The sequence below is a fragment of the Indicator indicator genome, chromosome 1 (genome assembly GCF_027791375.1).
Source record: "Indicator indicator isolate 239-I01 chromosome 1, UM_Iind_1.1, whole genome shotgun sequence".
In the NCBI taxonomy this organism is placed as follows: domain Eukaryota; kingdom Metazoa; phylum Chordata; class Aves; order Piciformes; family Indicatoridae; genus Indicator; species Indicator indicator.
Window position 1 is genome coordinate 119,362,583 of NC_072010.1, and position 17,315 is coordinate 119,379,897.

The following is a 17,315-nucleotide window of genomic DNA, read 5'->3' on the forward strand; positions in this document are numbered from 1 at the left end:
AGCAACTATAATTGCCTTTTCTTATTACAGAACATAATGAGAACTTTGTTATTGTCTTAGTTCCTGAAGTTCTATAAGGCAGAATCCCCTCTCGTACTCAGATGTACAATTTTGTCCCTAATACAGTTTGAAATCACATGATAGTAGGTCTTTTCTCGGTGTTGTGTCACTTCTGCAATAGCAATTTGTGTTCTAGATCTGCATTCCTGAGCCTGGCTCCTCCCATCTTGGCACTGTCAGTCAGTTCTCCTCTGGCAGCTCTGTAGTTGTTCATTTACTGCTGCAGTGTCTCTGCCATTATTGAAGGAAAGCTCCTTTTGTGCCTCTGGCTGTTAGTTCATCTATGATTAAAGTGCCTCTGGCACGGTAATTTTTCCTTGACACCTCTAAGTTAAGAAGCTGCCTTGCCTCACTGTCACATCACTGCACTTGGGCCAGCCTGAGGACTTCTGGAGGAGGGTTTACTGAGCTGATTTACTGGAGTATGACTGGACTTGGTTTACTTTAAGATAATCAGATCTAGCGGTCAACATCCTGTTGCAGAAGGGGAACACAGCTGCTGCTTCTTGGTGTTTATGGGTCACTGCCAGAATTAAAAATGTTTTCAAGGGATATAGTCCAGCTAAGCATCATGTCTTGGGATGAGTATCTAGGGATTGTGGCACCTCCCCATCCCCACAGATACTATGTACATTCTAGTGGGTCTTAGCGCAGCAATCTTCAAAAATAAGTTAACCATTTAGCTACTGCATTCTTTTCTAAGATGAGCAGATGCTACTATTTTCTCAGTCTACAGAGTAGGATAATATTTAAAGGTGCATTATTACTGTTAGATCTGGGATAAAACTACCTGTGCATCTTTTCTTAAGCCAGTACTTCAGGCTCTGCTGTCCCTGTGTGAGTAGTTCTTCTTGATGGAATTCTTGTTGGCTATTGAGCAGAAACTGATCTTGAGTTCAGAGAAACCTCATCCAACTCCCGCCTGGGCAAGTGCTTTTCCAAGAACTGAAGAAAATAATGTTGAAGCTTTTCTGGGAACCTACAAGCTACTTACCCCCTCCCCACACTCATAATCATGAGCCAGGAAACTCATCAGGTTTAAGTTTTCCTTGACTTTTGTGTCGCAGGAGTGGGAGTAACTGTATCTGGATTTTGTGTCTTACAACAAAAGAAGTACTGCTAACCTGAGAGGCAGAGTGACATCTTTGAGAGGGTAGGTGAAAGCCAGGTTCATTAAAGCAGGATAAAACAGAGTCAAAGCTTTTTTCCTTTGAATCAAACTATAGGAATGAGACATTTTCATTGTCTTTGTAGTATGGGTTGTGCTAGTTGTGCTTTCAGGCTTGATGTTCCTCGCAGTGCAGTCATGTTCCTGTGGTAACAGGAAGGCTACAATTTCTTCATTTCCTTGGTTGTATCTTGTATTCATGGTTTTTGGAGTTACATTTGGTACCAGATCTAAAATTAACTGAGTAGTATCAGACAGAAACAAGAGTTCTCTCAGTCTTCCATGGAAGAATGTTTTGAAAGCCTCCAGGACTTTGTAAGAGTACTTTATGTGGGATAAATATGTATACCCAATGGGCAATCTCTCTGAAGAACTTTTTTCTAAGATCAAGCCTAAACTTCCCCTTGCACAGCTTGAGACTGTGTCCCCTTGTTCTGTTGCTGGTTGTCTGGGAGAAGAGACCAACCCCCACCTGGCTACAACCTCCCTTCAGGTAGTTGTAGACAGCAATAAGGTCTCTCCTGAGCCTCCTCTTCTCCAGGCTAAACACCCCCAGCTCCCTCAGCCTCTCCTCATAGGGCTTGTGCTCCAGACCCCTCACCAGCTTTGTCGCCCTTCTCTGGACATGTTTGAGCAACTCAATATCTTTATTGAACTGAGGGGCCCAGACCTGGACACAGTACTCAAGGTGTGGCCTGACCAGTGCTAAGCATAGGGGCAGGATGACTTCCCTGCTCCTGCTGGCCACACTATTCCTGACACAGGCTAGGATGCCATTGGCCTTATATATACACAAGTATTATTATCCTAGAGATTAATATGATGTAGAGGGGAAAATATGGTAAAGATGCCTGTCAGAGGATTCTTCACTCACATTCACTTGGGCATTGACTTCATGGTCCATAACTGAAGAACAACTACAAAGTTGGTATGTTAAAGGTACTAAATACTTGTGTTGGATATATGCAAAGGCAGTGTTTCTTAAAAAGAATTCCCAAACCATTCACTGCTAGTCTTACTCTGTTTTCAATTAAGAAAATGGCCCTTTGCCTCTTTTATAATAATTACATATATATTTCTTAAACTATTGAAATTCCCTGTTCTTATTGGGAATTTGTAAGCCTGAGAGCAACAGTAGTGTCATTGTTTGCATTGTGAAGCTGGTAAACTGAAGCAGAGGAATTAAAATCTTGCCTAAGATCATGCAGACAAGGAAAAAGTAAGGAACTGAACTGAGGTTCAGGATCTAATTCATAATGCTGTTCTCTGCATGTCTGCTGAACTTTCAGTTAATGAAGATGCCAGGAGTTCATAGAGGAGAGTTCAACTGTAAGAGAGTTTGGGTTATTGAAAGGCAAATTGCACTGAACAAAAGAGCACAGACATAGGAGTGTGGGCAAAGAAAGTATTGGCACATCAAGAGCAGGATAAGCTGAGCATATGTGAACAGTTGGAGACTGCAGTGGCAGGAAAAGGCTTGAGTAAAGGAAGAACAGCAAAAAACAGTGATGGAAAGAATGGAATTGAACTGTGGAAGGTAGAAGGTGGTGGTACCTTAGCTTGGATGTTTACCTCAGCAGAAAATATGTAGAAGAGAGTGAAATGACTGTTCTCATGACTCTTCTTGAAGAGTAGATACAGCAGTGGTGGGGTAGATCAAAGGCAGTTGGTGTGGTAGATTAAAGGTATATCATCTTAGCTAGTTAATGCCTTGAGGCCATGAGATTACCAGTGCTTGTGCCAAACCCAAAGCTGAGAAGCCTGTTGGTCTGAATGGGTGTACCTGGGCATGAAGGGATCACAGAAATATAGTAGTTTCCCACTTTACTCTCTACTGTGGATAGTATGTATGGCTTTGCAGAAGAAAACTTGGATGTAGACTTATGGACTGCAGGAAAATTTGGTGAAGAAAGAGCTGTCAAAGTTAGAAGAATTTCTAACTTTATGATTTTACAAAACTAAACCTAACTGGCTTCAGGGAAAAAAAGGGCCAGAAAAGATGATTGTAGCATTGATTGTAATCTCACACTGACAAAGTAAATGATCTGTGGGAAATATACTTCAGTGTCTTTAAATATGCTTTATGGAACTGGCTTTGTACTTGGACATGAAATTGGGCAGATAAGGTTGCTACTAAATAACTGAAATGTAAATTTCATTTAATTTTGGAAACTGGCTTGCTATAGGTTGAACTTCAGAAAATATTGGAAGCAATCTGTACAGAGAAATTCAAAGGAATGCAGAGGCCAACCTGAACTTGAAAAACCAGAATCAAAGCAAAAAAAAATACCAGGACAGACACAGTTCACAATAACTAACTAACTAACTAAAGATAAGGGAGTACAGAGTGGAGAGAAGGACAGTAAACTCCACCACATAACAAACTCCACTATGTTCTTCCAAAGCCAGAATGCTAATTATTCTTCCCATATAAAAAGGAATTCTCCCATAGAGAGCCAGGCTAGATATGGCAGTGCAAGTGTTTTGTAGATCAAATTCCCAGTTAAGAGGACTGTGGCTGGCTGTTACTGTCTTATCAAAAGGTCATTTATGTCCCATGGGGTTGACTGGAGCTTCCAGTGCAATCCAGGCCCTGCAAGCCAGAGCAGAGTAGAGCAGCTGGCTGGTTTCCCCAAGGTCAGCCAGCTGAAAAAGGGAGTGGAGCTGCCTGCTGGCTGGATTCCCAAGGCTGGCTGAAGAGGAAAGTACAAGCAGGAAAGTGAAGTTGCAGTCAACTCCTCCAATATAACTGATTATCTAAGAGCTTAAGACCTCCCCTGAGGCCTTGAAATAATTGTGATTTTGCCATACTTAATGGTAGCCAAATCATGACCTTGCTATGTTCTGAGACGGGTGAATAAGTGAATGTAAGAAGCTCCCATGTTTATTGGGGTAAACTGTCTTGAAGGAATAGTAGTGTTTGCTTCTCCTCCTTTCTGTGCAAGCAGTCAAATGTTGTATAAAATCCAGGGGTAACTCATTCCTCTCCTCTCTCTAATGCACTCAAGTACTACAGAGGAAGTCAGAAAGGTGTGCTGAGAATATTCTTTATTCTGCAGAGCAACGCAGCAGCAGTGACCAAATTATTTGCTACCCAGCTTCATGATCCAACCTGTGGTCAAAAGGCTTTCAGTACTATTAAGGTGTCCTTATGCTGCTGCTGTTGTTGCCAAAGAATCTCTGAGAGAAAAGAAGATATGCTACAAATTATGGCATGGGAATTCAATGCCACAACCACTATGAGAGAAAAGTGGTACTCTCAACTCTGTCTGCAAGAGCACATAGAGAGGAGCTTTAGCCTGACCAGGTGCAGGTATTTAAAATAATGCTTGGTGGTGCAATAGGTTAGCCTGCTCAATAAACTGACAAAAGACAAAAGAAGCATTAAGAACAGCCATCCAAACCTCAGTGCTGCACATACCCAGGTCCTCCTTTAAGGACTTCTAGCATATTTCTAGAAGAAGAAATGTAATTATTTTCCAGAAGGAAGGACAATTTAAAAACATGATGAACCCTAACCTCAGCTGATCAGATTTTATTAAATTTCAAATTCAACGATATAAAATGTGTCCTCTACATGTGTAGATCAGGCACAGTGATACCTAATAAAGGCAAAGGATTGCTACAGGTATTATCTTTACAAGACATTTTCCATTAGGGAAGAAATTCTTCTCCCTCAGAGAAAATGGGCATGTGCATTGTACTTTGAAAAGTGATATGAAAAACTAGCTGAAGGCTTATTCACCCGTTCTGAGTTAAATATGCCCTCAGAAAACACCTCATGTTAGAAAATTGTCAACCATTATATTCTCACTAAAGTGATGATTCAACAGGAATCTCTGCATTTATGCAGAGGACTGTTCTGACAGCACATTATCTGTTGATCTTTGTAGGAGTGACCCAGGGATTAGCCAAAACCAGGTAGCATGTTTTAAAGTGTGTGATTTTGTTAAGAGCAATGGGATGCAGTTTTGCATCATGCTAAGATGTTCATGTTTTCTAACTAATATTTCCTTGAGGATGCATCTTAAATATCTGCATGAGTATGTTTGAGCAGATAGAGGTTGACGTTTATTTTACATTCAAATGATCAGCAACCAGAATATTGGATTTGGTACATGAGAAACATCAGAATGCTGAATGGGTCTTAAATAACGATTTTAATGGGAACGTAAGGCAAATCTGCTTTGTTGCTTTATTCCCCTGGAAAATTAAGGGGGTGTTTTCATTGTAGGAGACATAATTTAACAAACAACTGATGATGTAGTAGTGGAAGGCATTTCATACAGATTAGTTCTCAGGGAAATAAAGCAAACAATAAAGAATTTCTATGAATTAACGTAGCAATAAGGCCCTTCAAACACCAAATAAAACCACATGGTGGTATCTTTCTCCCTCCTCCTCTGCCTCTTTTTATCCCCTGTCTTCCAAGGCCCTCTTCCACCCCCCCACCTACCTCCAAAACAAAGCAGCACTGCTGGAAAATCATCAAACAGGACTGTGTGGGAAGTACCACCAGATGCACAGCTGAAGGGCACTGGAAAGATATGCAGCTTTGCAGAGAGAGATAACGAGACAGACCTTTTAGATAATTGTGTCTAATAAACTTTTATAGTAGTAGTAGGTTAGTACTGCAACTATTTTTAGATTGGGAATTTTTGTATGTTTACTGTAGCTGTCTTAAAGTTGCACCTTTTATAATTACTGTAATTTAAAGTTGTTAGGAACCTATAATGGTAAGGAATTATTATAATATGGATTGGTGGTTGCTGTCTGGTCTTAGCCAGTGGGCATCCACATTATAACTCTAATATTACAGAGGTGTCTGGGTTGGTAAAGCACAGCAAAAAGCCTGAGGCTGAAGACTGGACCATCTTTTTATTCTCTGCAGAGTGTTTTCATATACCTACATTGAGGTATTGATGTGGCAAAACTTTCACTGTTGTCCTACTTCTTCTCATAATAACGAAAAAAAAAAAGTCTAGTCCCAGCTATGCTGATCCGCTGCTCTTTGTGAACTCCAGCTTCACTTGGAATAAATCCTGGCTTCTCATACATGCAGCTGCATACCTCTCTTTAATGTATGCATTTCATATGTGTTTAAGCTACCTATAAGTTGTTTCTAATGTACTTGTAGTGTCACTTCAGTAAGGCTTTTGATACTGTCTCCCGTAATATCCTCATAGAAAAGCCCAAGAAGTGCAGCATAGACGGCTGGTCCATGAGGTGGATTGAAAACTGGCTTGACAGCAGGGTTTAGAGGGTTGTCATCAGTGGGACAGAGTCAGCTTGGAGGCTTGTGGCCAATGGTGTTCCCCAGGGATCAGTACTGGGTCCAGTTTTGTTCAATATCTTTATCAATGACCTGGATGAGGGCATTGAGAGTACCCTCAGCAAGTTCACTGAGGGTGATACTGGGGGGGGGTGGCGGACACCCAGTCAGGCTGTGCAGCCATCCAATGAGATCTGGACAGGCTGGAGAGCTGGGTGCAGGCAAACCTCATGAAGTTCAATAAGGACAAGTGCAGGGTCCTGCATCTGGGGAGAATTAGCAACATGCACCAGTACAGGTTAGGGGCTGCCCTGCTGGAAAGCAACTCCATGGAGAAAGACCTTGGAGTCCTAGTGGACAGCAAGCTCTCCATGGAACAACAATGTGCTCTTGTGGCCAAGAGAGCCAATGGTATCCTGGGGTGCATCAAGAAAGGTGTGTCCAGCAGGGCTAGAGAAGTTCTTCTCCCCCTCTACTCTGCCCTGGTGAGACCACACCTGGAATACTGTGTCCAGTTTTGGGCTCCCCCGTTCAAGAGAGACAGAGACCTGCTGGAGAGAATCCAATGGAGAGCCACGAGGATGATTAGGGGACTTGAGCATCTCCCCTGTGAAGAGAGACTGAGAAACCTGGGGCTGTTTAGTCTTGAGAAGAGAAGATTGAGAGGGGACCTGATCAATGTCTATAAATATGTGAGGGGTGGGTGTCAAGTGGGGATGGCCAATCTCTTTTTGGTGGTGCACAGTAATAAGACAAGGGACAAAAGGTTCAGGGAACAGTAATAAGACAAGGAACAGGCTTGAACACAGAAGATTTCACCTCAACATGAGAAGAAACTTCTTTACAGTGAGAGTGATGGAGCACTGGAACAGGCTGCCTAGAGAAGTTGTGGAGTCTCCTTCTCTGGAGACTTTCCAAACCCACCTGGATGCATTCCTGTGCGGACTACCTGAGGAGATCCTGCTTTGGCGGTGGGGTTGGACCTGATGATCTCTTGAGGTCCCTTCCAACCTCTAATGTACTGTGATACTGTGATCACAAAATCGTTGAGGTTGGAAGTGATATCTTAAGATCATGTAGTCCAACCCTCCTGCTCTAAGCAGGATCAGTTAGAGCCAGAGGCCCAGTTTGGTTTTAAGTACCTCCAAGAATGGAGACTTAACAACCTTTTTAGGCAGCCTGTTCCAGTGTTTAATCACCATCACAGGTAAAAAAGTGTTTTCCTGTGTTCAAATGGAATTTTGTGTCTTTTAATTTGTGCCTGTTTCCTCTTGCCTAGTAAGCGGGCACCACAGAAATGAGCCTGGCACCATCACCTTTGTTCCCTCCCATCAGGTATTTATAACAATTGATAAGTTTCCTCCCCACACTGAGCCATCTCTGTTCCAGGATGAACAAACCCAGCTCTCTCAACATTTCCTCATATGACAGATGCTCCAGTTTCTTAACTGTCAGCAGTGCTTTATAAGCAATTTACCCAATTCATCAATGTATTTTAGCTCATAGACCAATCATAGATTCCTTTTTTTTTTTTTTACATGGTAAATGTAAACAAATTGCAATACTCTCAGAATATCAGTATTTTGATTTAAAGACATTCAAGTGTGTATTTACTTTACCAAAGTTAAAATGTCTCTCCTTTTTTATTCTTCTGCCCCATCCCTTCCTGTCTTTTTCCATTGAATAGTGTTTCTGTGAGTCTCTGGGTTGAGTTTCTGGCTCTGTGTTTTTGAGATGTATTCTTTACTGCAACCCAGAAAGCTGCCCAGCTCATCACTGTTCTCTCCATGCTTGATAAGTCACACTTTTCCCCTTTGCAGGGCAGTTTTTTTCTCTAACTTTAGTTACATATAGCTGTCCTCACCCTGCAGAGTGTACAGACAAACGTTGTCCCTCCCACACACTCTCACCACCTGTTTTTTGCACAACTTTTGTGTGTTTTCTTTTTTTTTAAAGAAAAAGTGATACTAATGAGTAAAGGAGACAACTGTTGCTTTTAAAAAATAAAAGTGCTTTCATAATGAGAACCAAATGCTTTGAAAAAATACTAACCTGTTATACTTGCAGTAACAAATGGGAATTTATTCCAGTGATTTCCTCTTTGGTCCAGAAGGTAGTAATTTTCTGTATTAACTTCAGACAGATACCAGAACTTGAGGTTCTGGAAGACAATCAGTATATTGTTGTCAATAAAAATGACCATCTTAGCTAATAGTTCTTTGTCAAAATGTAGGATAATTTTGTTTGTCCCATACAGCTTCATCTGTTTTGGTCATATCAGCATAGAAAATCTGTGAAGTGTTCCTTTGAGCCATGGGCTCATGAATTTATTCTACTTCTCTTACAGGGTCTATTGTTCGACGGCATCGGATACCACTTCCACCTCCTCAGGAAGATCAGTTCTATACTATAGAACATTTCAATATCAACATAGAAGTAATTTTTTATGCCCGAAAATATAAGATTATAGATTGTGACCAGTTTACAAAAAATTTCCTGAGGAAGATGGGAATTAGATTAAATCCTCCTGCAGGTCGTCCTGATGATCCGTACACCAAAGAGCGGCAGAAGGTCAGATGAGGCAGTAATGCTGAAAACTTGATGTTGATACAAGTGCCATTGCTGTTAGTAATATGCATTCTTTAAAATATTTCTCTAAGAGCAAATATAAACTACCTCTTTCAACACCATAAATCCCAAGAAAATACTAACTTTTAAGAATTTTATGCTATGGCTCATTGTACTAACCTACTGAAATCTCAAATATAACTGATTTTCTCCTGAGGTGTTGACACATTTCTTTTTCTAAACAGAACAGAATTAATTGGTAAAAAGAAAAGAAATCTTTCGATTTTGCACTGAAAAGAAAACAAATGCCCTATTATGTCTTCCTCTTTTGATTTTGCTCAAGCTAATTTATTTATAATTAACACTTTAAAAGTATTTAAAGGAAGATTTAATTGTAATTTTGATTCAAACACATCCATGGCTTCCTGCAGACTCACTTGGTCTATTCATACATCATCTTTCATCTCTACCTTTCATGTTATTAACAGTTGTTTGCAGGTGTAAAACAAATTCTTCTGTCAAGCAGAACCCAGCACTCTGTGGTTTTAAGACTTGCAAAGTTTTACTGGAAGGCATTTCCTTCTTTCATGCGTATGTGAACACACACACCTCCTCCAAAAACTGCACTCACAGCTCCTTGATGCTTTGTATATTCCCCTCAGCAGGACCTGAGGTCTTTTCTCTGGGAACAGTAGTGGGAGCGATGTTTTCTGTAGGGAATAGTTTCTTTTAGTTCTTTTTAAAATTTATTTTATTTTGTTAATATGAGTGCAGATCCACTGTATTTTTCTTTTGACCTGACTTTGTAGGGCTGTTGGCCATGGGGTAGTGGAGTCTCCCTCTCTGTAGATATTGAAAACCTGCCTGGATACATTCTTGTGTGATCAGGTAGGGGTGATTCTGCTCTGGCAGGGGGGTTGGACTAGATAATCTTTTGAGGTCCCTTCCAGCCCTTAACATTCTGTGATTCTTGTTGTGTTGAGATAAATACAGCCTAGTACTCCATGTATCTGTGGCATTCAGCTTAATCCTCCTAGTGCTGCGTCTCTCAGCAGCAAAAATGGAAGACAGTCACGACAGAGATGTATAGGACAGTTTGCATGTCTCTGAGCCATTGTCAGGCAATGATGTTAGTTTCACTTCATTCATGCTGTCAGGCTTTTTGCAGCCCTCCATTGAAAGGTAGTATTTATAACAGGTCTCCTGGTTCTGTGTGCTGGTGATTCAGGCTGGGCATAGGTTGCTTTTTCCTTTCTCAAACCTTGTAGTTAACATGAGCTGAGTTGTCTTGCTCTTGGCAGCCTGTGACAACATTGTATGTGGTACTGCATAACCTGCTTAGATGTTTTGTTTGTAAAACCAGTGTGCTACACTTTCAAGTGTTGTGCACTTGTATACTTGAAGAGAATGGAATAGGGAGAAATGTTTGAGAGGTAAGGGCATCAAAAGACCAAAAATTAATGGAATCTATGTCTTAATATTCTCAGCTGTTGAGAAATAACAGAAAAGTTATCTTGCAAATTCTGGCTGCTTTATGCTCTCTCACTTTCCTGTGACTATTTTGCATGAGGTAGTTTTTTTTTATTTATTAAGGGTAGATTGCTCTGAAGTGCTTTGAGCAAAATTAAATCAGTTTGCACCAGACTCCTAATAGATGTTCAGAAGATGAAGCTACAAAGAAAAGTAAGGAATACAATGAAATAGAAGATGAGATCAATGAAAATTGTACCAACCCCCTTAGATTTACATTTCAGTGTTGTTGGAGATGATATCCCATGGATGATGATGTTGTCTGGCTCTGTGGCTGTATTTGGCTGTTTATTGCATCTTCAAGGACCAGGAAGGAGGAAAGATGGTACTGGGATTGTAAATACCTGGATTGTAGCATACAAACATTATGATGCCCGAAATGGAAAGACTGCTTCAGAACAGCAGGGACATTGGCAGGCAAAACTTGTACTGCTCTCATTATTTTAAGATTTGATGCTCTGACAGAATGGGCCTTCTCCCTATCAGCTTTTTAAGGTGAGAAGATGTATCAATGAATAAATAGAAATGCAGACACTGATATAAACCGCCTGTAGTCATCAGTGCATTCTCTTCAGTTCAGCTTACATCGTCTCATTGATGCCTGTCACCATTCGTCTTTGGAAGCATTTTTGTAGAATTTTTGTAGATTAGAAAGACTGTCTCACCCCCTTTAACTCACTTTGACGTGATGAGTTTTGACTTAGGAAAAATACCCCGTTCAGGTCAATATTTCTTTATGTGACTGTAACTAACAGTGTGCACATACAGTCCTTGGATTGGATCACATCATCCTGGGATCTGATTTAATGCAGTGCTACTGGTTCTGCAGCAGTCATGACTGTAGATAGCATCTTGCCATACATCACATCAGCTGCAATATATCTTTAGCTGGAGATTTGCTATTCTTTTTCAGAGCTATGGGTACATATTGAGGGGAGAACATACATACTTGTGGCAACTGACATGAATCAAAAGTTAATAAACTATGTTTTAAAGCTAAAAGAAAAAGAAATCAAAGGGAAGATAAAGAATTATTTTTTTATACCACATCATCTATTAAAAATATTTTTAAGGAAGTAAATCAAGAAGGGTGATGCTGCTTGGAGTTGCAGTCATCTGATTACCATAGGCAATTTGTTGAAAATGTGAGCTGTACTATAAATAATTTAACAATTCTCTGATCTGAAAGACCTCATTGCAAGAAAAAACAAAAGATCAAACCCAATCTAAAATAGTTTTTATGTATTTTCTGAGGGCACAGCAACCCTGTAAATTGTTCTTTGATAATGGCATAAACAGTGTTTCATATATTGTAATTGTCTGGTGTTATTTGAAAATCCTAAAAACATGTTCTAAGAGTAGAGGTTATCCTGCAGTTTGGTATCCTGTTTTTCAGAGCAAATAATTAAAAAGGTGTTTCTCTTAATTTCTCCCTTTTCTGCAGATTCTGGATAGTATGAACCCATTGCGCCCTTACGAGCGCTTTGACACTTTGAAACAATTTCTGGAGTATGATAGACATGTTTTGCGTTTTTACTGTGTGTGGGATGACCCAGAATCCATGTCTGAAGACCCACGGGAACTTGTCCTGCACTATTATTTGTCTGATGATACTATTGATATAAAAGAAATTACACCAATAAACTCAGGCCGGGATGCAGTTCCACTTTTCCTCAGAAGAGATAAACTTCCAAAGGTGAGAATGAAAATTTCAGTTTATTTCAACTTCTTCCTCTAGTTAAGAAATGTTTAATTCCTTAAAAAAATGCTGTACGAGAATTGTAATGGTATTTTAAGAGTATTTTCAGAGTAAGCATCCTGGCTTGTATTAGAAACAAGGTGGCCAGCAGGACCAGGGAGGTTATCATCTCCCTGTACGCAGCATTGTTGAGGCCACACTTCGAGTATTGTGTTCAGTTCTGGGTCCCTCACTACCAGAAGGACGTTGAGGTGCTGGAGTGCATCCAGAGAAGTGCAACGAGGCTTGTGAAGGGTCTGGAGCACATGGCCTATGAGGAGTGTCTGAGGGAGCTGGGGTTGTTCAGTCTGGAGAAGAGGAGGCTGAGGGGAGTCTTCATTGCTCTCTACAACTACCTGAAGGGAGGTTGGAGTGAGGAGGGGCCATCCTCTTGTCCTTGGTGGCAAGAGACAGGACTAGAGGAAATGGTTACAAGCTGCACAGGGGTCCTTTAAGGTGGATGTTAGGAAATAATTTTTCACAGAGAGGGTTCTCAAACATTGGAATGGTCTGCCCAGGGCAGTGGTAGAATCACCATCCCTGGAGGTGTTTAAGCAGCCTGTGGACCTAGTGCTCAGAGACTTGGTTTAGTGTTGTGCATCCGTGCTGGGTTGAGGGTTGGACTGGATGATCTTTGAAGTCTCTTTCAACTGGACGTATTCTGTGATAATTGCATGACTTGTTTTGCACATTTAAGTGATGGGAAAAAGTAAGTTTAGGCTTGCTGTACTTAAATTGAAAGGAAGGAGAATTTAGGCAGAAAGATATCCTATGGTTTCCTTTCTCCTTTATTAGTGTATTAAGATAAATATATTCATAAAGCTCTGAGGTAATAGAAGTCCAGAAAATTAATTAATATTGATAGAAGAACTAATGTGAAACTGATTTGATCCATACAACTTATATGTAGAACTTTTGCAACAGTCCTGTTTTAGTATTCCACGTCATTGCTTCTTCATAGCAGATTTAGAGTGATTTCTTAAAACTGAGCTCCTAGATTTGAGACCTTATGCAGAGCTAGTTAAAATCAATAGGAATCCATGAATAAGCCTTGTCAGGCATTAATCAGGTGCTTAATTGAAAAGGCTTCTCTCAGAGAAATCCTCAAGGAATTTGAGTCCTCTGTAACCTGCTATGCTTATAAAGTTAACAAGCTGGATACACTTAATGTATCACTCCAGACAGATCCTGATGATAGAATTATGTCAACTCACATTGGAGAAATCTTTTCCCTCCTTTTCTTCTCATGCTGGTAATCTCTTTGTGATGTCAAAAATGTACATGAGATTTTGTAGTAAAACCCTAACAGCAAAACACTGCACTTCTCTCACCTTGTGCATCCTAACCTCTGCCACGCTGATTTAGCAGTGGCTCTATGTTATCAGACCCCTTCTAGCATTAAAGTGCATGTTGCAATTTAAAAGGCTGGCCTGTTCCTCTGAATTTGATGGAATTTTTGAGAACAGCAGAGATAGTCAAAAGTTGGGCTGTCAGGGAAGCTGGTAAGACTAAATAACTCAGTTTATCTGCTGTGCATCAGCAGTTTGCTAATCATTTAAAAAAACAATAATGTGTTTGTTCATTAAGTTTGATATTACTGGGATAAATTACAATTGCAATTTTGAAACTCACAACAGAAACAAAAATATTACCTTTTATTTACCAATAGAATTGTGCTGACTTGAGTCCACTGTATTTGTGCAGTGGTTAGCCCAGTAGAAGCAACCCCGACTGGTGTGTTTATAATTATAACCAACCCAATCTGCCTTTAGAACAGGTGTTGAGAATGATGTGCTACTTTGAGTGTGCTAACCTTTGCTTTCTGCCTGCTTCCAAGAGAAAAGAGACTTTGGGATGCACAGTAACATTCTGAATGATTCTCCTGGCATTTGACATATACACTGCCTTTTAGGTTTCGTGGTGTAATCTTACCTTAGAATTTACTAAAAATTCTCCTAAGAAAACACTATAACAATGGTCAGTCTGTAAAAAAAAAAAAAACAAAAACCAACAACAACAAAAAAACACCCAAAGAAAACCAAAAAACCAACACCACAAAAAACAAAAACACCAAACCCTGCCAGATCTAAGGTAACTGATTTCTTCTTCATCACTGTTAACTGCATTTCTGAAGAGCTGGTCTCTTTTCTTGCAGTATGCTCCCACTGGGCTGTACCAGCCGGGCACCATCACCCGTCGCACTGTCCTCAATGTGCTTGGAAACTTAACAGGAGGCAGAGGCCGTTACATGCTGGACAATCGTAAGGTTGGATGTTACTGAATGCCTCCAGCTGTTGAATGTCCTTGTAGTAGTTTTTGTAATTTCCGTGGTTGTTATCCTCTACAGCAAAGAGAGTTATTTATACAGTTGTGTTGCCACTGGAGAATAGCTCAAATGAAAACTACTGAGATTTACTGTATGTAAATTCTACATTTGTGAAAGTGAGGTAGCTTAGCATGGGGTGAAGAAAACTTGCATATGGACTATGAAGGTTATATTTTAAATCACACACACACACTAAATGACCTAGATTTTAAGAAAGGTTGTGGGATTCTGAGATTTATAGAACTGCTGTGTAAATGTTCCCTCTTTTATTAGACAGGAGCAGTGCATCAGGAATTTTACAGAGACAGTGACTTGAAAATAGGGGCAGTAATTAATGTTTGGGGAAGGAAGATAAGACTCTGTGATTGTGATGAATTCACTAAAGATTATTACAGGACAAAGTATGGAATTGGTAAGTAGTGGTAATTATCCTTTCCTTATGTGCATTTTTATACTTCAGAGTTTTGACAGAGCTGTCTTCAAATTTTATTACTGACAAAACATGTTCATTAAAACCTTTAGCAATAGCAATCTGTTGTAGGCTGTTAACAGCAAAGCAGTAATTTTGCAGGTGATCCAGAAGGGCTTTCTTATGTGATACTCCATGGAAAACTAACATCTAATATACATGTTCTGTTCCTAACTTAAAAACTAGAATGATGAAATAGTCATATGGATAGCCTACCATTTCTTCTTTTCTCCTTCCCCCTCCCAATCCAACATCTGTGTTTGCAGTTAGAAAATAATAAAGAGCATGTAATGAGCAGGTAAGTAGAATGAGTTCAATTATTCCCCATTAGACTATGTTTCATTTTTTATGGATGTCAGAATCCTCACATAATAAGGTTTTCTGACATGACAGTAGTAGGCTATCACATTATTGGTTTTTACAATGCAGTTTGTGTATTTGAGTATGTATCCTGTGAAGTTTCAACACTGAATTCTGGAGACATCTAGCAAACATGTCTATAATGGAAAAGCATTTTGGTATAGTGGCTTTTGCTTACCTGTCTTTGAGTTTGCTTGGTCAGACTTGCTAATGGTTCTATTATGGACATGCTCCTGTGAAAACAACTTAGTTGATTTCTGGCAGTTTATTCATTCAATAAATATAGTTGAGTGTCTGTTCAGTGATGGTTGGAAGAATCCTGCTATGGCCTTTCTCTGACATTATGAAACAAAATACCTGAGAAGACTACTTTTTTCAGCTTGACTTGTGATCAGATGGAGCATAGTGCTTGGATGAAAGCTTGTCTGCTCTGTTGGGAGGATTAAATGATGTAGTACTGCCATTAAAACACTAAATTTCTTAATTGGCAAAACGTGTCATTTGGACTTTCTTGGTAATAACTTGGCTTGTCTATATCAAAATAAATCTTTTCTTATACTAGCCAGTGCATTAGGAAGCCATCTTCAATAACCATATAATAACAGTGAGTCTAGCTCCAAAGTTGCAAAATGGAGGGTTCTTCCCTGAGACTTTCTTCAGCCAAGACCTCTGCTGCTGTTTGGCAGCAGTAGCCTCTATTTGAGCAAAATATCCTGGAACAGTGAATGGAGATTTCTTACTCACAGCAGACAGTAAATGAAACGCAGCTGACCTTTCTGTATCAGCCAGTGCAATGCAAGTGTTACACAAATACTAAGGCTCTTCCTATCTTTTAATGCTGGCTCAGTAATTAACTGGTTATATCTCTGGATGTTAAAATTAGGTGGTTTGAAAGTTAGGAGAAGTCAGAAGTTGCTGATGTGCTGAATTCTAGAAAAATGGGACCAGAGGTGGTCTAGTCCCTCCCTGTTGTTCTGAGGCAGCAGTGTGTGTATGCATAGATTGTCAATGACAGGTGTTTGTAGGTAGCCTTTTATCAGCATCTTTTAGCAGAGATTTCTTTGCCTCCTGAGGTATCTTGTCCTAACCTTATAGTTAGAAATGTGGCTTAATAGCTACTCTGAACCTGGTTTGTGTAAACTGACAGAGTAATGTATTTATTTTACCTTTGTTGGACATGGAGAACAACTGCTGAGTATCCTTTCTTTAGAACAACCTCATACATATTTGAACACTATTCCAATACACCATCTTACCACCCTATCCTCCTCCTAAGCCATTCCTGCTAGGGGAAACTTTTCAGTCTTTGTCCATATTCCATTCTTTTATATCTGTGATGGTTTTTCTGATTTTTCTCAGTGCTGTCTCCAGTTTCTCTGCCTACTTAACACAAACCCCACAAAGATGTGCTCTATCTGAGACCTTTGGGGAACTGCAGAGTTTTGCACATACATTTAAGGATACATGGTGGCAAAGACTTTGGCTAACATGAAAAAAGCATCCTACTTGATGCTGCCTTCTCTTGTTCACAGAAAATACACACTTTCTTAAAGCTAAGAGATTCTCACAATTTGCTGTGAAATTCTTTCTTGCTTTCCCCATCAGGATTAAAATAATGTTGGTATTACTTTTTAATTAGATGGACTAGGTGTAGAATCAGGGTAGGTTTTGGCTTAAAAAGAGGTCTTGAGAGAGAGAAAGAGTGAGTTACAAATTCTGTTTGTATCTGATGAGCATACAAGGTGCTCTCAGTGGAGTCAGTCCCACAAAGTGTCCAGCATTCTACTCCCATCCAATTAAAGAGTGAAACATGTTTAATTGCAG

The 17,315-nt window shown here is 39.9% G+C and overlaps 1 protein-coding gene across 1 annotated transcript in view; it reads left to right on the forward strand.

The window, feature by feature from the left end:
- EFHC2 (EF-hand domain containing 2) overlaps positions 1-17,315 on the forward strand; it is a 64,931-nt gene that overhangs the window by 14,688 nt on the left and 32,928 nt on the right. Inside the window, exons 4-7 of the mRNA XM_054388113.1 lie at positions 8,848-9,071; positions 12,043-12,294; positions 14,492-14,602; positions 14,936-15,074. Coding sequence (XP_054244088.1) covers positions 8,848-9,071; positions 12,043-12,294; positions 14,492-14,602; positions 14,936-15,074 — 726 coding nt within the window. The remainder of the gene's footprint in view (positions 1-8,847; positions 9,072-12,042; positions 12,295-14,491; positions 14,603-14,935; positions 15,075-17,315) is intronic.